The 20,638-nt window shown below is 39.3% G+C and overlaps 1 protein-coding gene across 2 annotated transcripts in view; it reads right to left on the minus strand.

The window, feature by feature from the left end:
• The window catches only part of LOC137958392 (1,4-alpha-glucan-branching enzyme 2-2, chloroplastic/amyloplastic-like), a 74,204-nt gene that overhangs the window by 15,551 nt on the left and 38,015 nt on the right, over window positions 1–20,638 (minus strand). For both annotated transcript variants that reach the window (XM_068805380.1, XM_068805381.1), the window contains exons 7-18: window positions 20,454–20,534; window positions 18,827–18,943; window positions 18,610–18,693; window positions 18,344–18,465; window positions 14,050–14,169; window positions 13,794–13,923; window positions 13,561–13,671; window positions 5,463–5,591; window positions 1,414–1,517; window positions 645–789; window positions 222–369; window positions 1–101 (exon numbers count right to left, since the gene is read on the minus strand). In XM_068805380.1, coding sequence (XP_068661481.1) covers window positions 1–101; window positions 222–369; window positions 645–789; window positions 1,414–1,517; window positions 5,463–5,591; window positions 13,561–13,671; window positions 13,794–13,923; window positions 14,050–14,169; window positions 18,344–18,465; window positions 18,610–18,693; window positions 18,827–18,943; window positions 20,454–20,534 — 1,392 coding nt within the window. The remainder of the gene's footprint in view (window positions 102–221; window positions 370–644; window positions 790–1,413; window positions 1,518–5,462; window positions 5,592–13,560; window positions 13,672–13,793; window positions 13,924–14,049; window positions 14,170–18,343; window positions 18,466–18,609; window positions 18,694–18,826; window positions 18,944–20,453; window positions 20,535–20,638) is intronic.

Below are 20,638 nucleotides of genomic sequence, written 5' to 3' on the forward strand. Positions count from 1 at the left end.
CAAGTCGAATCTGCGCCTGCACTTGTCATAACTACAGTTGTTCCCTGGGATAACAGATCCATCTGGAAGACGTTGAGCAGCCCTTGGAAAATCTATCCATTCTGGTGCAAAAATGACAAATATTTAATAACCATGGCTATATATAGTAGGTTAATGTTTTCCTGATGCTAAAAGATGGTTTGTCCTTGCAAAAGAATCTTGTTAAATGAATCAACCATTACCTGGATGGCCGAATTCATTCCCCATGAAATTGAGATATCCTTCTCCACCTATACCCATTGTAATAAGCCTTATCATTTTGTGTAGTGCAATTCCCCTATCTATCCTTGGAGTAGACGGTCTATCCACAGCCATGAAATCATACATATCCTGAACGAAGCCAGAAATATGGTACAAAACAATTCTATTTCAGCCTCAATAATAGTCAGTAAGAAAACCCTAATTCACACCCAGTAAAAAATGAAAGTCTGGAATCACAATAACAGAAAAATAACTACAACTCAACTTTTGTTCTTCATTTTTTTTTTTTTTTTTTTGGAGGAAAAAGAGAACAAAAAAAATCAATAGGTAAAAACTTTTTGGAAAAAAAAAAAGATAGAAATGCATGTACATCATAACTGAAATTGTTCGCTAATGCTGCAAACCTTATCCATTAACCAAAATGCAATAGTTTTATCCCCAACAAGAGCTTGGTCATGACTTTCAGCATACACAATACATTTCTCTCGCCATCTTCTATTTGTTAGTGTGTGAGTTATGTCACCCATTCTCCAGTCTTCATCACTTTTCCTGAACAAAAAAAGTAGATAAAGCATAAGTCTATATTCAATTGAAGGATATAACTTTGTGGGATATGGACTCAAAAACTGTTTAAATGTGTTAGTATTATGTCAATTCTTAATATAAACATGTACCCTAATTCAAGAAGCCAATGGAGTTTTCTGTTTGTGTCACTAACAATATTATCATCTAAATTTTCAGCTGATTGCATCTCAAATTTATTTCGTACAGGATTTGTTAAAAGAGATGTTTGAGCAGAAGCCATGTATATTAGTAACACAACATAAATTGGAAGTTAAGGCAGAAGCCTCATTTTACGATTTTTTATGAAACATCTCATTTACAATTTTGTGAAAACAGACAAAGCAAATGGCCAATCACAATGATGCATCTGAAAGAAGTCTTCCCTAAATTATATTTGGCATTCCACGTCTCAAAGATCATTTTCCTTTCCATGCAGTATGTTATTCGGTAAGAAGAAAGATACAAAAGCCAACACACAGTGCTTCAAGACGCAAATGCATGGGGTAATTGGAGGAGCTCTGGGGAGGTTGCCTTCCCACAAAAAGGATATCCTCATGCTAAAAGAAGCTTCACACAGATATCTATCCATGAGAAGTTCGGAGGACTCACTTCAAAAGTTCAATCCATTTATCAGCAACAGCCATATGGAGGCGGTAATCAAATCCTACACCACCATCTTGGATAGGTATGCAGAATGTTGGCATTCCACTGACCTACAAATGATATTGTAACCAATGTATGTAAGCAACATGAGAATGACAATAATGAGCCTTAATTGCATAAGCACATAAACACAAAGTAGTCACAGTAGATATAGTTCATCTTTAATAGGAAAACATCTGACAACAACTTACTCCCAATTTGGAGCAATAAAATCAAATCATGGCATCTCTTTTTTCGTAACTGAGAGAAACAAAACCAAATAATGGCATCTCAAGTTGAAGTAATTAACAAATTGAAATCAATCACATGAGAAGGCCTGTATAATGATGGTGTTAGTTAAGTAATTATACTAGCTTTCGTTTTTGGCTAGCTGATCAATTTACTAGTATGTTCTTTGCATTGTAAGCTTTGTAGCTTTCCCTCTTTCTTAATAGGATTATCATCATTTTCAAAGATAATTTTAACCCTCCATTGTCTGGGGATTCTAAACTAATCGTTGGAAAAATCTACTGAGGGGTAGAGGTATGGGAAGCTAGGGACATCTCTCAAAGTTTTGGAGTCTCGTTGTAGAAACTAGGGCCCCCTCTAGGGACATCACATGTTCAGGTCTATTCACGCAATTGTGGATTCTCTTGCTAAAGAGGGAGGCAGGTGTCAACAGCTTGTAATAGGGCATAATCTGTCACTATAGCTTTATCTTTTGATTATTTTCCTTGTATTCTCTTGGAGGAATTTCTGCCCCTTTTTTCCTTGAGTTCCTTACCTGCTTTAAAAAAAATTGAAGCCATACACAACAAAAAAATCATAACTTTCAATAAAAATCACATGAGAATAGTTGAAATAATATTTAAAGGGTTCACATCATTGTATCTATTAAATTGTGAGCTGCATGGTTTATTTGTATGGTTGCAAATCTCACTCATATATGGAGATTGGGATGAGACATTTGCCCCCTTATCATGTGTTTAAATCGGTACAAGGTTGTACCTTATACTATACTTTGATCATTCTGATCAAGTACCAATCAGATTTAACACATTAATCCAACCAGATGGTCAGCCCAAGGTCGTAAAAAGATTTCAGTTCATATGCAGATATCTCATATCAGACTCGAGGTTCCTTCAGCCATTAACAACAGGTCTATAGGATCTTTTCCACCTCCAATGCAGTTTCCTCACAAATAAGTACAAGGATCATCAGAAAAACAGTTTGCTTCCATAGGGATGAAAGCAATCTAAAACTAGTTTTAACCTATTTGTAACAAATCTTAACATGAGATAATTTGCTGGCTAAACAAGCCTCATGTCCATAATTAAGGTTGGAGGTAGGGGTGGCATTGAGCCAAGCCGGTTCTTAAGGAGCTCAGGCTCAGCTCAGCTCACATCCGAGCTTGTTAACCAAAACGAGCTGGACCCAAGCCTTGCCTAGCTCAGCTTGATGGCAAGTGAGCAGTCAAAATTATGTGTTTGTTTATTTTTGTACCAGAAACCACATGAATAAGAAGAAGAACTAAAGAGTTCAAGCTGAGAAATGATCTTTACAAAGCCAAACCTGAGCCTGCAAAAGCTCAGTTCAGCTTGTTTCACCACAACTTAAAGGACTCAAAAATGCATCCTTAGTGAACAAAAAATAGAAAAAAAGAAGGATATGACAAAAATTCAGCCACAAACAGCTAGAAGAAGAAAAAAAAATCCTAGGAGAGCTACTCAAGAACTTCAGAAGATGAAAATAGAAACTAAGAAAATAAATAAATACAAAGTTCTCTACAACAAGCACAGCATTTGTACCCTAACTCTGAATACAATTGCAGTTGCATCATAAATTTACGTCTTCGTTTTTTATAGAATGTGAAAATTTATAAAAGAAAATGAGAGAGGAAATACAACCTAGAAGGTGGGGCCTTCCTCCACAGTAAGGGTTTGGAGGGAAAATCCCCGTTTAGCATGTAAGTCCACAAGGTGATTAGCCGATCTGGGTGCATGTTGAAATGTATAGCTGTATAGCGTGATCGGAGGAAACTGTATAGCGTGATTATTTCCTCCGATCCCGTGATTATATTCTTGATTCTATTCCTTGATTTTAGGATCTAAATTGATCCTAAAATCAACTTGTAATGTATTATAAATAGCCTCCTAACGGAGAAGAATAAACTCATCGGAAAATCATTCGTTCAACCTTTGTTATTATTTTCGGTTCTCTGTTTTACAATGCACGCACCAAAGTACAATTACGGGAGGAGGAGATGTTACAGATATCTAGGAAGACTTCCCAATGTTGCTAGGGGGGAGTCTTGTATTTGGCACACCAATCAATGACTACTTTGGAGTCCCCTTCGATGATAAGAGGACCCAAGAATCGGTCCCGGAAGATTATAAGGCCTTGAAGCAGTCCGGCAAGTTTCGTGGAGGTGGAATCAGATATATCCCAAGACCCGGCAAAGGAGAGAAGGAGGTTGTTGTTGTCATCATGAATTACTCTGCCAAAACCTGTTGTTGCCCAACTGGAGTTTAAAGCAGCTAGCAACAAAGAATTGCCCATCAGCTTAAGACGTCCAAATGGGGATGTCTTCCGTGTTCCTTTGAAGGTAAAGGCTACTAAGCTGATGGAGAAGGTCCAAGGTAGCTTCAGCTTTGTCATCATTGAGTACTCTAATTTGTGTTGTTGTTGTTGTTGTCATTGGTGATGGCTTCAGCAAGAACACGATTGGGGTTCCTAGCTAAGATGTCATGCTTTTAGCAGTTGCTGCCCAATCTAGATGTCATGCTGAAATCTAACAGAGTTGTCTTCCCCACTTTAAGGACATAGCCATATCAATCTTAGGGAAAAGCCCAGCAATGATACGCCAATGAGAGGAAAACCTTGCAATGTTGCCTTCTCCCAGCCACCAATTGTGCTCACTCGGTCTGATTTTGTGAGCCACCAAGCGCCTCCATAGGGCATCCCTGCATCTATTTATCCCCCCACCCCCGGGTTCTTATGCTTCAGCACATCCAAACACTTAACCAGGTGGATGTTTAAAACCAGTTTCCAATCCTCTCCAAAGGAAGTTCCTCATAAGTTTCTCAATTTTCTGACCCACACTCGTCAGGCAATGAAGTAATGATAAGTAATATGACGGTGTGCCACTAATGCAGGAGTTGATGAGGGTCAGACATCTAGCTTTGGAGAGAATTCTCCCTTTCCACATTGATAACCTTTTTTCAATTCTTTCTAGCACCAGATTCCAGAGGATTTGTCTAGCCTTGAAGAGAACAGGGGTAGGCCAAGGTAAGTGGCTGGGATGCAGCCAGCTTGGCAGCAAGGGTAGAGGCCAAGTTCTCGAGGTCCAGTTGGCTGAGATTGAAGGCATAGAAGGTTGATTTGTGCCAATTCACCTTCTGACCTGAGATCAACTCAAAGTTGGCTAGGATTGCTTTGAGGTTGAGAATCTGCTCCTAGGCTCCATTGGTGAACATGATGATGTCGTTGGCAAATTGGATGAAGGCAGCAATATTCCATCTACATTCCAAATTGGAAAATTTTCAGAAATTGAATTTTACCATCCATACTTCAGCTTTACATCCTGAATTCTTAGGAGTCTCAATTCAGTAGTTAAAATACTCAAGAGAGTCTTCATCTTCTTGTTTGGAACCATGGTTTAATCTTGTCAACCTCCATACCTACCTCAGCAGAGTTACAATATCCTCTTCATTTATTAGATAGAAAGCCTTCTTAGTTTGTGTCAACACTTACTAATGTAACTGCTTATTGCAATCAAGGTGAATTCCATTTCCCAAAGTTTTTGAGCATTTATGCATATATCTGTTATGTATGTCACAGCAGTTATTAATCTTTTACATTATCTAAGAGGGAAGTTTTCCATTAAATAAAAATATAATTCTTCTATGTTTGGAAGAGAACACAAAAGTTGTAACTTACAAAGAATAACAAAAAAACAAAGAGGATGTTAACTTACATCTTCTCCAGCAACATTTCAAAAAAAAAAAAAAACTTACATCTTCTCCAACAGTAACAGCTTCAGGGAAGAGGCCATGGATGAGGTCATTTACTAGCATCAAATACACGACTGCATCAACATCAGTTGCAAACCCAAAATACTCATTATAGTTTCCAGTAAATACAGTCTGCAAACACATACAACAGCATCTATCAAAAAAATGACTACAAGCTACTAAGTAAAGGAGAATAGTTAATCCAGAAGAAAAGGTAAAATACTCATGCATTAGCACAACATTGTTATCTGATCATTCTAATGCAATTATAAGAAGAAGATGCAACATATGAGGGGTACAAAAATGCCTTCTACAAAAAACGCGACAATTCGTGAAATATAGCAACTACTAGGGGTGGCTTCAAGGTTTGTAATCTTTCTTTAGTAATACATTCACACTTTCTTCTCAAAAAAAAACTAGGGGTGGCTTCAAACCGAGCCGGCTTGAGCTCGGCTCGATTCAGTATACCCGAATCTCGAGCCGAGTTCGAGATCCGGGATCGGCTCGTTTAAATTAACGAGCAGAGCTCGACCAAATCAAGGTTCGGCTCGAAAACTCGCAAACCGGCTCGTTAATTTAACGAGCGGTGCGGGATTCGGGACCAGAGCGCGATCGAGAGCGAGGGGGAAAAAAATCTTCCTCCCCTCGTCACCACTGAGCCCCTTGTGGCCGCCTCTATTGCCGTCGACAACTGCCTCGCCGGCCACCTTTCCGTCACCGCCGATTCTGTGACCGCCGCTCGATTTCTCCCCCCTTGTCTGCCTTCGCCTTTGTTTCCGTCATCGCAACCGTTATCCCCGACGAAAGTTCCTCGCCGACGCCGCTAGAAGCTTTTCCCTCAGCGTCATTCCTCGTCTCGGTGGAAAACCAGAACCAGCACCTAAGTTAAGGGGAGAAATAATTCCCACCCCCCCTCTGCACGAAGATGATTTCGCACATGGCTCTTGAAGAAATTAAAAATACATTTTAGTAGAAATAAGTTTCTAGGTACTATTAGTGTTTTTTGTAAACATTTTTTAAAATTCTTTTTTAAAAAATTACATAATTTTGTAAGTAAGATTTTCCTGCCAAGATGGGCTAGAAAACCGTATAGAAGATTTCTGAATAAATATTTGACATTTGAAGCTATAATACTTTTAACATGAGGCAATTTTCATAGCAATTTCCTGTTTGACATTTTATTTGATTAAAAATTTATCAATAAGTATAGTAATATATTAGATTGATTATTAATTATTATTTATTTCCCTAGAAGAGGCAATAAGAGTTCCATTTAACTTTCCTAGGAAAATTTTAAAATATTTCTTGTAATTTTATAATAAGTCACTAATAGTAATAAGATTTTATTTAAAGGTTTTTTTGGAAATATGTATCATAGGAAAAACATTTCTAGTTTTTCCTAGAATATAAATTTTCAATTAGGGGCACTAAGGAGGCCATAGTAAATTTATGGCCAGATTCAAAAATTACAAAATAAGCTAGACAACATTTGGAGTAAAAAAAATTAATATTGGTGCATTATAATCCATTATTGAAATTCAATCCTGAACCTCCCCTATCATTCTTTTTTTCAAATGCATGCATAATTTTATATATAATTTATTTGACATATATTTTATATAGAGTATTAAATGTAGGTTAAGCTCGAACTCAGCTAGAGCTCAAACTCGAACTCGGTTAAAATTATTAGGCTCAAGTTCGATTACAATTTTAGGTTCGAGGCTAGGGTCGGCCAAGCTCGAGTTCAAAATATTTAAATCAAGCTCGGCTTGAACAAGGTTCGGACTCAGCTGGATTTGATGCCACCCTTATGCCCAATTTTAAGTAGAGGTAATTCCCAATTTTATGTAAAATGTATGCATAATTTTATATATAATTTATTTGACATGTATTTTTTGAAAAGTTTTAAATGTATGTTGGAGCACAAACTTGAGACTTGTATTTTTTGAAAAGTTTTAAATGAATGTTGAAGGTCGAGCTCGGCACGAACTCGGTTAAAATTATTAGGCTTGAGCTCGAGTTCGAAATATTTAAATCAAGCTCGGCTCGAACATAGGCATGTTCGGGCTCGGCTCGGCTCGATGCCTTCCCTAGCAACTACATTGTCCGTAGAACAATGTTTGGTGCATCTAAACTTCCACACATACACATATACATCCAGGGGGAATGAGAATTTTACTTTTTGGAACTTTATGAAATCTCTATTAACATTGGAGAACCTTCACTATTTTCTTTTTTTGGAAAAAGCAGAAATGTTATTAAGACAAAGAAAAGGTGAAATACAAGAGGAAGGAATCCCCATATATATATAATTGAATCAACTAAGTTAACAACAAATCCATCCTGCGAATTCCCCAATCTAGCAAAACAGTTAGCAGTCGAATTGGCTTCCCTGGTGACAGGAGACCACCCAATCTGAATTGAGGTGGCAATATCTTTGTTCTGGCTGAATTGCTGAACAATTTCCATTGCTATCCCTTAGGCCCAATAGATGACTGCCAGGGAGTCCCCTTACACAATCACCAGACAAGAGAACTACTGCGGGTAGATCTTGAGGCCATGAATGAGATAAAAAACTTCCACCGAAATGGAAAATTACACTTTATTTTATTTTATTTTTTTGAAATATTGATAATTTTATTTCAAAGAAAGAGAAGATACATCAAGGGAGACCTCCCCTAACAACAAGAGATTGAAGGGGGGGGGGGGGGGGGGGGGGGGGGGGGAGCATACAAATCAGCAGCTGAATTGGCTGATCTAAGTACATGAGACCAAATACAAGAAATGGTAAATACAATGTCCAAAATATCAAGAAAAAACTGCCAATGACGCCATTGGGGGAAGGATGAGGTGGAGCACCATCCGATGACAATCTTGGAGTCCCCCTCCACGATAAGGGGACCATTGAAGCGGTTGTGAAAAATTCGCAAGTCATGAAGGAGACCAGAGAGCTCAGCAGTGGTTGAATCAACAATTCCAAGAGGGCCAGAGTAAGAGAGGATGGTAGTGCCCCCCGGATAAAAAATCACCCCACCAAAACCAGCCAAACTCGGGTTCCCAAAGGCTCTACCATCAAAGTTTAACTTATAATATTCGGAGGGAGGAGGCTCCCAAACAGCAACTCGGCGGGAGGCAGTGGGGACAGACATCTGAGCGATAATCTTCCAATTGGTGCGGACTGGGGCACAAAAGAGGCAGGCAAACTCTTACTGGGTGCGGATCCAGGTAGATATGAGCCCAATGCCAGTGAAGGAAACCTCAGCAGCAGATCGGAAAGTACAATCAAACCGTTTGAAGTTCCTTTCCTTCCAAAGGCACCAAGGAACGAAAGCAATGCAGGCAGCCAACAAAAGCTAGCCCAGGCTGGGTAGGCAGGTTCCAGAAGAGAAATGACACATGGTGCTCAAGTCAAGGAAGATGCAGAAGCTAAGCCCCATGTTGTCAATCACGTAGGTCCAGACCTTCCAAGTTTCAGCCGCCGTACCGCAGAAGGGGCAGAGAGGATCGGGAGTGGTGTTGCCACGCCTAATAAGGCTGTCTACAATAAGGACCTTGTTGCGGCAGGCACACCAAAGGAAAAACTTCACTTTGGGCGAGGTCGAGAGGCACCAGGCAAAAAGCAACCGGATGTGGGGCAGGGGGCTAGGTCCATCCCATAAGATGATGGTAGGCCGAGAATCGCCCACTGTCATCAAGGAGCCAAATCATTCGGTCAGCCGTCTGAGAGCAAACCATAACACTACCGAGACTATCAATCAAGCCACAAACAAAAATAGCTTCCTCATCAGTAAGGCCGCGTCTAAGGCAGAGATTCCATGAGTCAGTCCGCCAAGCTTCAGATGTTAGGAATTGAATGCCCTAATTTTAAACTAACGAAAGCAATAATAATAAACGCATAAGAAGGAAAAAGCTAGCACGACAAACAAGATTTATACAGGTTCGCCTAAAGGTGAGACTACGTCGTGTATTTCACTGTTGCTGTAATCCACTATGAAGATGAATTATTTTACAAGAGAAATCACACACACTTACAGGTGTTTTTCTCTAACATCTCTAGGGCTCCAACTCAAGATGCTCCTTGAATGAACGATAAAACCCTAATAGCGGGGGGGGGGGGGGGGGGGGGGGGGGGGGGGGGGTGTGTGGAGAGAGCAATTATAGGGAGAAAATTAAAGCAACCGCTTTACAATAGTGAAATTCTCAAACTACCCTTTATGAAATAGTAGTCAATATATCTCCCACTGCCCTTAATGATCCGAGTACCGACTCAGTGTAGGGCATTAATTAGGCTCCACAACTTAACATCAAAGACAGATAAGTTGCGGCTGGTGATAAGTTGAAGCAGTGGTGGGTAAGACGAGGCAAGAGAGCCATCACCAGACCACCAATCTGTCCAAAAAAGCAGACTGGAACCATCTCCAACAAAAAACCGAATGGCAATGCAAAAAGAGGAGAACAAATGAAACATGGCCTTCCAAATGGGGGAGAGATGACGACAATTGCCGCCAATGATCCATCTATCTCCAAGACGCCGAAGCTTGAAGGTAACCATTGGTTTCCACGAAGCCCCTGAGGAAGAGTTGAGCTTCCAAAACCACTTGAGCAATAGAACATGCCCCATTTCCTTGGTGCGCCTTATCCCAAGCCCACCCAAAGATTTTGGCTTACACTTCATCCCAATTGACAAGGTGATAGTGAAACTCATTTCCAGTGCCACGCCACAGAAAACGTCTCTTGATCGTGTCAATGTGCCGGCTAATAGAGGCGGGGCAAGCCAAAAAAGAGAGGAAGTAATTGGGAATACCCTCGAGGCATGAGTTTCAGAGGATCAATCTACCAACCTTGGAGAGCATCCTACCCTTCCAAGAGAAGAGGCGTCGCTCAAGCCACTTTATCACAGGAGCCCAGAGACCCCTGTGGGGTCTGCTGCCAATAAGAGGAAGACCCAGGTAGTATGTGGGAGCAATCGCAATTGGACATCCTAGAGTCTCTGCCATAATTTGAAGCAAGAGGGGATCAATGTGATATCCTATGATGGTTGACTTTCCCCTATTAACTTTCTGACCAGAACATCCTGTTGCCTTTGCATAGTCGCTCCCAATTCCTCCTCGAGTTAAGTTCTTCATCTGGACGGTATGTTGTAAGAAAATCTTAACTTCTGACGCTTTGCAAAGACGTAGCACAAATATTCCTAATCCAAAATGCCCATTTTGCAACACATCCCCTGAAACAACAGATCACACGCTTCTGCATTGCAAATATGCTCATAAGATTTGGATCGAATTAATGGACAAAATCGGTTTATTATATTGCCCATCGCAAGGATTACATAACACTATCTTAACTTTGGTTAGCTCACATCTTCCAAAGTTGGGGAAAATTTTGATATCTTGCTGTGTTGGGCACATTGCGTGAAATTTATAGAAAGAAAGAAACAATCGTAAATTCAATCAGAAAGTTCTCCCTCGGAATATTCTTTGTGAGCAGATCATCGGTCAAGTTAGCTCTTGGGTTCTCCTTCGCAAAGAATTTTGTAACTTAAAAGCAACAAACATGAGTGAAAATTGGCGAAATGTTGCGGGTATGTCTTTTCCATTGAAGGCCCCTGTGATGGTTGAATGGTCCAAACCTCCTCCTGGACATTTTAAACTAAATTTTGATGGAAGTGCTCTCGGGTGTCCGGGGCCAGCTGGGTTTGGCGGAGTAATTCACGTTGATCAAGCGAATCTTCTCTTCACATACGCGGGTCCAATTGGAATATCTGACTCTACTTGCACGGAATTGCATGGGTTGTTCAACGGACTGAAACTTTTCAAGCAAAAAAAGGAGGGTGCTCTCTTGGTTGAAGGGGATTCTCAAATCATTATTAACTGGTGCTCGAAGCCATCAAAACCTCCTTGGCGTCATTGGGAGTTTTTGATGAAATTTGTAAGTTAATTTCTGTTTTACAATGCACTTGGAAACATGTTCCAAGATCTGCTAATCACTTAGCCGATGGTCAAGCGAAAAAATGTGTTATCCTCCAACATCTTATTGTGGAGGAAATGTCTTTTTAGCTTCGAGGTATGTAATTTTTTTTCTTCAGTAATACATTCACACCTCTTCTAAAAAAAAAACTTTCTGAACAGAAGTGATCTCAAAAAGACCGCGAAGGGCCTTAATATTGCAGACCTGGTCAAGTGTGTTGATGCCGAAGCAAATGGTGTCATCCGCGAACTGGAGCAAGGGGATGTCAAAGCAACTCTGTTCGGAGACGGCCTCTAACCAACCAATATTGCAAGCAGAGTAGAACATAGAGGATAAGTACTCAGCAATGATGTTGAAGAGGAGTGGGGAAAGAGGGTCACCCTGACGGATGCCTCGAGTGCCCTGGAAGAAGCCACAAACCGTACCATTGAGGAGCAAGGAGTAAGAGGCTGAAGAGATACAACTGCGGATCCAAAACCTACATTTATCTTTGAAGCCCATACACTGCATAATGTCGTCTAGGAGGGACCAACTAACTCAGTTGAAAGCTTTCTCGAGGTTCAACTTAAGAACAAACCACGGCCAACCCATCTTGGCAAAATGATCCAAAATTTCATGCGTGGTCATAGCTGAATCAAGTATGTCACAACCTCTGATAAAAGTGCTCTAGCCAGGTGGATGATGGTAGGGAGAACAACCTTGAGACGATGAGCCAGGATGCGGACAATAATCTTGTAGGGACTTGAAATGAGACTAATTAGCCAGTAATCCTGAGGGCGCTCCACACTAGTTTCCTTGGGGACCAGAGCAATAAAAGAAGCACCCACACTCTTAAAGGTGATTCCACAATCATAGAAGCTTCAGACCGTGGAAATGATATCCAACCTCACAGCGGGCTAGCAAGCCTTGTAGAATTCCCCATTGAATCCGTCAGGCCCCGGGGCCATATCCCAGGGGAGTCCCAGGACTGCATACTCAACCTCCAAGTCAGAGAAAAGAAGCTCAATGAAACTTGCAAGAATTGGGGAAATCGTGGAGAAGTGAAGACTGGAAAGCCTGGGCTAGTTGTGGTGCTCCTCTCTGTAAAGATCTGCAAAGAAACTGAGAAAAACATCAGTAATGGAAGTCCTATCCAAGGTAACCTCATTGTTAAAAGACAAGGAGGTGACCCGGTCAATCCTCCCGCTAGCCGAGGTGATGACATGGAAGAACTTTGTGTTAGCATCCCCCTCGGCCAACCACTTGAAACGGGCTTTTTGCTTCCACTGAACCCTTTCGGAGTTCAAAATTGATTGAAAAATGCATTGAAGAGAGATGCGGGTAGAAAACTCAGCATGAGTAAGACATCTTTGCTCCTCAACCATATCAAGGGCAAAAATCTGAGACTGGAGAGAGGATTTCCGAAAGGAGGCAGCAAGTCGACGCTTCGAGGACCATGATTTGAGCTTTACTTTGAAACACTTCAACTTGCGGGGGACAAACCAGCCATCATAATTAGGGTCCCCAAAGGTTTCCCACCATGAGGCGATGTTGTCGGCGAAGTGCTTATCCAATAGCCAAGAATTATCAAACCTGAAAGGGGCAGGCCCCCATTTATTAAGTTTGGTATCAATCTAAATAGGCCAGTGGTCGGAGCCAGCACGGCTCAAAACCAACCCGTAGGTGTTGCTGTAAAGTCTGAGCCAGTCACCAGTGGCAAGGAACCAATCGAGCTTGGAAAGGATGGGAGGCCTCTGACCATTGGACCAAGTAAATGTCTTGCCAGAGAGGCATTGGTATATGCTAACTTTATTCACTATTTTCTCTTTTATATGCTAACTTTCATAAACAACACAAGTATTGTGTTCTCAGAAGAACATTAGTCTTACTTTACATATCTCCAATCCTTTTTATTTAGAATAAACAATTCTTATTACTATTTTTTTTTAAATAGTGCTGAATTATATTAAAAGGCTCAAAGAGCAAGATTACAAGGAGGGGGAACCATCCCAAGCATGAGAGATTGCTGGGAGGTTCCAAATTGAGCTAGCCTATCAGCCACATAATTCTTATTACTATTAAATCATTGAAATAGGTGCTTTCTAGACAGGAGCAAAAAACTCTGGTACTGCCTAAAGTTCATGAACAGAATTACCTGCAATCCATGGTGAGTATACATCATTGAAGTCACACCATCGAATCTAAACCCATCAAACTTGTACTCATCCAGCCACCATCTTGCATTTGAAAGGAGAAAGCGCAGTACCTAAAAATCAACATTAAAATCAGAGAATAATCAAACAACACCATTAAGCAAAAGCAAGCATGATACACATTCAAAGAACCCCTTATATGATTCATGTAAATAAAGGATTAGTTATTACATACTTCCCAATTTCCATAGTTGAAAAGGCGAGAATCCCACATCCAATGATGACCACGTGACCCAGAGTGGAAGTAATGACTATCTGTTCCATCAAACATATTCAAACCATCCAAAACATTGTTTGAGGCATGGCTGCAAGAACATTTTCCTGGGTTATACTTTAGAAAAAAAAATATTAGAGGAAGTACAAAAAGAACATTTGACTGCCATTAAGAATTCTGAAGGACTTCACAAGCATCTAAGAACCTAAGATGTCACCTGTGCACTATATCCATGAGCACAAGCAAACCAAGTTCATGAGCTTTGTCAATCAAAGACTTGAGTTCCTCTGGAGTTCCAAAGCGGCTACTAGGAGCAAAAAAGTTGGTGACATGGTACCTGTAAATCACATACAAGATACAGTAAATATTTTTATTTTTAATTTATTTAATTTTCCCAAAATGGGTAAACAGCTTTCTACTAAAAGAAAAAATAAACATACAAGGACCTCTTTTTTTTTTTTTTGAATGAAGATGTATAAGCTATTAAATGAGTAAAGAGTATAATACCTAGCTAAAAAGAGTCTTCCTCCACAACAAGGTATTGGAGTGAAACATACAAGGAGCTCATACAAAGGTGAAATAATTGTTTTTTTAGAAAAGATGTTTTTTTTATTAAAGCTTGAAGGGAAGAACATCAAAAGGGGGGGTTTTCACAATGAGAGATTCAAAAGAGGCCCCATTTAAAGATATGCAACCATTTATAAGTTACAAGATGAGACAAATCCTGAAATCCGGAGAAAGCAGGCCAGTGACGCCAAGGAAGATTTTGATACCAGAGCATCAAGCAATGGCATTACTAGAATCCCCTTCCACATGACGTTGTCTCTAAAATTTGCATTGAAGATCACCAAGTCGTGTCTGAGAGCCTGAAGCTCAGCAAAGGTCAAGTCAGAAATACCAAACGGGCCAACACAAGTCACCATCATTTCCCCCAAGGCAGTCCTAAAAGCTCCCCCAAAGCTGGAGAGGCCAGGATTTGCAAGCAAGGAACCATCAAAGTGAGTTTGATGCAACCCGACTCGGGAGGAGATCAAGCAACCAGGTGAGGGACTTCTTTAGGCCAGGAGAGGGCGATAACCTGTGCCCAATTACATTTGAGGTAATTGCAGTGAATGCCATCAAATAACTTAAGGGAGGTGAGCCAAAAGATAATGAGATTGATATGCCAATCCGCAACCGCATTCCAGGTAGAAGAAACTAGTGAAATTGTTGTTGGTTCCTCTAATACCAAATACCCCAAGAAATGAAAGCAAGACAAGTCTTGAGCATAGTTTCCCAAATAAGGGAAGAAGAAGATCTATGCCAACAGTGATTAAGCCATCCAGCAAGCTGAGGAAGCACAACAATATTTCAAAGGGACTGAAGAAGCTGCATATTCACCAAGAGAATCTACAATGGATAAACGATCAACAAAACTGCAAAGTAAGCATGTTGAGCAGGGAATGGGAGACCATAGACGAACAAGATTGACTTTGGTTAAGATCTTGCCACGCAGCATGCTGCAAAGGAACAATTCAATTTTAGGGGCAGGGAGGAGAAAGGGGCCAAGTAGAGGTGACAATAACTGATTGTAGCAAAAGACCACCAAAAACTTCCCATCCTAGTCAGGGCACCAGATCATCTTGTTAATATTGGATTGCTTGATGTAGTGTTGATCAAGAAGGAGAGTGACGTTATTGATATCAACGGCTTCATCATCGTTCAGCTCTCTCCAGAAATTAGAGCTCCCATTGATATTTTACAAACTGTTATTGGTGATAAAATTTGCCAGCAAGCATTTAATTTCTGGCCGAACTATAGTGCCAAGTGGAAATGACCTTTTAGGGTTCGTTGAGAAACCATTTGTCAGGCCAAAATCAGATGTTGGTACTGTCTCCTGCACATAAAAGGATATTCCGAGCGAAGAGCTCAGAATAAGAATCTCCAAACAGTAGATAGATGGCTGGGAGAACCCTCCCCAAGGAACCAGAATCCATCTAAATGACCCATTTTTTGAGTAAAACAAGGGGCTCCAAGGAAGTGCCCGACAGGTATTCAACCTCGAACACCACTTAGTGAGCAAATTATTCTTAAGCCCAATCCACCATTCTTTAAGATGGCAAACATCAACCCATTTGAATAGATAGTATTTGAATCCTTCTACAGTCCCTTTCCAGAGAAAACTCCACATAATCCTTTCAATTTTTTTCCACACGCTGCAGGACACTGGAGGAAGGGGAGAAAATATGAAGGAAGCCATAAAAGTAGGACTTGATTAAGGTAAGTTTGTCAATCTTTGAGAGCAATATCCCTTCCCAAATTGAAAGACGCTAATGAGCAATTGAATAACCTGTTAGAAGGTGGGCTCAAGCCACAAGTCCAAGGCAAGGAAGCCCACACGTCTAAGTGGTGGCATATGGGTAAAATAGGATGTTTCTTATAAAGATAGCATGAAGGTGTAAATACTTGTCCTTTTTATGTATCTTCTTTTATAAAGTTGTAGCCCTAAGGGCATTGTAAAAGCTATAAATAAAGGCATTTGCTAAGAGGTAGAGCATTGAAGCTCTCTCCTCCTTTCTCCAAAATTTGTCCAGCCTCCCTCCTTCCCTTGGTCGGCGCACCTCTCACTCCTCCTAGTCCAAGCTCTCCCTTTTGTAGCTGATCCCTTCTTCCTCTCTTCTCCTACCTCTTCTTCTTCTTGGTTGATCTAAGTCCTCTACATGGGATCCTAAATTCTACAAACCGGATTCCAAAGTGTTTTATCATCTTGACCCACAAATAGGGTAAGACCCAAGTAAGCTCCACAAAAGGAACCAGGACAGCAGCCCAAGTAAGAAGCCAAGCTCTCCAAAGAAGAAAGATCCATGTTGAAACCATACAGAGTTGTCTTGTGCCAATTTATTTTTCGTCCCAACATGATCTCAAATATGTGAAGAAGAGATTTGACCTGCCCAATTTGCTCCAGTTGACAAACTAGACAATGGGGTTGTCTAATCTACTATCAGCAAATACTGGACTAATCCAGTCGTGATCTCTAGCTAATCGGAATAGACCCATAACACCTTCAGCGACAATATTAAAAAGTAAAGGGATAAAGGGTGCCCCTGCATGAGTCTCCTAAAGCTGCCAAAATATCTGCACACCCTGTCATTAAAAAGAACAAGAGTATTTTGCTAAGGAGATACAGCTCCCCCCACCATGTAATTCTGCTCTTTTTAGTTTTTTAATATAATTCAGTACTATTTAAAAAAAAAACAATGATGACCACAAAAATTTTCTTTTTTGATAAAAATCATTTCGAAATGTGAGAAATTAAGTCCACAAAGATGAAGTGAAACAACTCTGAAAACCAAACTTAAGCAGAAATGAGAAATGAGAGTATGTTAATGTAACATCTAACATTAACTCAATTTTGATGGTGGTGCTTTAGGTTGTCCTAGGCCTACTGGAGCTGGTAGTGTTTTCAGAGACAGTAGTGGAGATCCTATTCTATCTTATGTAGGGCCGGCGGGCATTGTTGATTCAAATATTGCTGAAGTGAGTGCTCTTCTATTCGGCCTTCAAATCTTCAAAGAGTGTCTCCATGGCAAGCTATTTATTGAAGGAGATTCTAAGATTGTCATCAACTGGTGCTCAAAAGATAGCTCTCCCCCTTGGCGCCACTGGCATATCACTGATTGTATTGCTGACATTGTGTCATTTATTCATTGTAATTGGAACCTCGTTCCTCAATCAGCCAATTATTTGGCTGATAAATTGGCAAAATTTGGAACCTCCCAGCAATCTCTCATTGTTTGGGAAGGCTTCTAATCTGCTCGTCTGAGGTCTCTCCTAATAAATATCAGCAACTTTTCAAAAAAAAAAAAAAAATGTAACATCTAACATTGAATGGTGAAAGACTTTGGCTATATAGACACATAAACGCACTTTTAGTGTGAAATCCTGAGTTAATGTCTCACTAGGGAAGAGAAGAATAATATGTGTGACATTGCAAAATTTTCTATTGACATTATGCTCTACTTGACCTCTTTTTGGATGCTGAAATGTCATGACGGGAAACATATTTATCTTAAAGATTATTCTAATGTAATAAAAACTAAAGTTATGTAACTTAAACACATCAGGATGATTAGAACCTATAATGACAAGAGTATTAAGAGTATGTTGCAACTTCTCAAAGCGACTAAAGTTAATACATACATGTGCATTTAGAAAATATAAATTGCAAAGTTCAAAAAACTGCAATTACGAATTAAATAGACATGTAAAAGATAATTTTTGGAAATTTATCAATTCCAACAAATAAAAGGAACATATGTGAAGGGCTGCACACATCCACTTTGTTAAACATGAAAACTAGAGTGTATAAATAACCTATCTTAATTTCATTTGCAACTGCTGAGGTATAACAAGCTCATCTTTCCTTTATAAAAATTGAACAAAGTTTAATCCCAGAAAAGAAAGCTACTATGGAACTAATAACTAGCTAATCCATATCCATCATCTTAATATGCGTCACAAAAAAGGATTACCCGAAACTTGCATAATATGAATGTTCTTGAATAGCCATAATCTGAACAGCATTGTACCCAAGCCTTTTAATCCGAGGAAGCACCTCATCTCTGAAGTTAACATATGTGTTGATCTTTGGCTCCTACACATTAAAAGTTATTCATTCAAAAAACATTACTTACTCTGCTCAGTCACATGTCTATCATGGGGTGGATTTTGAAAAATGACATGCATAGAAATGTTACAGCTACAATTATAAAAAATGTGAAGATGCAAAAATACTTACTATACTGCTCATTCCAACATGAGACTCATAAATCCTAAGTGATTTGGGCCGTTTTGGCTGAGGATGCTGAAACACATACTTTTCCTGTAATCATACAAAACAAGACAACTAGAAATGAATAGATACAAAGTGATAAAAGCATAAATAAGTCCTTGAGCAAAGCTTTTCCAACAGTAACTGTTCCTCTGATACCTTACACTATACTCACAATGCCTACCTCTTCTGGAGGATCATAGTATATGCCATTATAAGGAATTTCTCCCGGAGCTTGTACAGAAAACTTGATCCAAGCCGGAATGGAATCTTTGAGACCAGATGGAGTATCCATGTGTATCTGTTGTCACATGATAAAGACAGACTGTATGTCACTATCCAAAAAAAAAGGATTTTAATGTGGTAATCAAACACCAGTACCAACTATTTACGAATTTCTCTTTCTCTTGTTTTTAATAAATCCTTTTCTCATTCAAAATTTAAAAAAGACAATAACCGATGATAAGAATTGTTCATCTCAAGAAATTGAGTAGGGAGCAACAGAAATTGACACCCTGCTACATAAATAAAGCTGATCACAAATAGTTTATCGTTTAACCTGCAGAAATTACCTTTATCAAGCACACTAGCTTACAAGTCTAATAGATCTGCAAACACAGGCAAGTTTATCTGTGCTATTTGCATGCATTGTACAAAACAAGCAAAGAATTCTACTACAAAGAAATTGAATTCAACTCTGGAACCTCAAAAAGAAACCCATGATGAGGACATTAGCGAAAAACAGGTCTCGCCATTCCAATATTGAATATAATACATAGATTACCTGCCAATATAGATGCTTATGATAAGACAGCTGAAGCCCCCCTATGGGCATATTAACAAATGTAATGACTGGAATTCAATAAAGGTATTTCTTGTTTTTCTTGAAATGTTGATAATATTATTTCAACATTCAAGGTACTTAAAACCCCGTAAAATAACTGAATCCTCTGATGTACTGCAAACTTCAGGTCACAATGAATGAAGGCATCCTAAACCCCATTCATTCCACTATATTATTTTTTCCTTTTTTTGCCAGCTAGAGTAGTTTATGTAAGTCTTTAACAAGACAGGAGCAATCCTTTTAAGGATTAATTATAAGATAAAGCATGTATCTTTCTTTTTGAGAAATAGATGCAGGTTATGCTCATTTGATTAGTTCTAGATAATGGTCACAGACTGCTCAGAAAGCAAAAAATCTAGCCCCACAGAACAGTTGTCCTTTGTTGCACCTTTTCTTCTCTTCTTTTTTTTGAAAATTTGTCAGAATTTCGATAAGACATGAAGGAGAATTAGTAAGCAATAAATTGAATCCAAAAGCTCCAAATTAAGCCCTTCTTTCAAAAAGCTAGACTATTATTCTTCATTCTTTTTTTTAAAAGAACTTTTTTCTTCATTTTCCCCTGTTTTGCATTCATTTTTTTCCCTTTTAATTCATTTTTTCTTGTTTTCTTGTTTTTTTTAAATGGCATTCAAATTATATTAAGATTTTAAGTCCCACAATTTTAGGGGGTTACTTCCTGGATGGTTTCAACAACATGAGTTTCTTAACGAAAAGCATGGAGTTGAAACTATGACTCACATAATATAATGGATGATCTACTTCAGACATCAGAAGCAATGATTGTAAACCCAAATTAGCATTTATTGAAAGTAAAATAGTTATTAAATACATAAATAAGTGTACTAATTTTATGAAGTTCAACTTGTCATAGTACGACAGACATGTTATAAGCGAACTTTGTACTTTACAAGCAACCATCAAAGACAGGTTATCAGATACTACTATTGCACATACAAGAAAAAAGTACCTTCACCCAGGAGCCATGAGGAATGGGAGGTGAACCATCTGAATTGTTTGGTAAAAAAATCTCCCAGACACCAAACTCGTCCTACAAATGGACAACAATTCAATGAATCTTATTGAAATAGTAACTAATAAACAGATCATGTAAATAATAAGTATACTCCAGGAGGCCCAAATTTTGGCTACTGA

The sequence above is a fragment of the Aristolochia californica genome, unplaced genomic scaffold, assembly GCF_029961685.1.
Source record: "Aristolochia californica isolate CCGP_79_NKW_82.1479 unplaced genomic scaffold, dmAriCali1.0.hap1 SCAF_3, whole genome shotgun sequence".
Taxonomy (NCBI): Eukaryota; Viridiplantae; Streptophyta; class Magnoliopsida; order Piperales; family Aristolochiaceae; genus Aristolochia; species Aristolochia californica.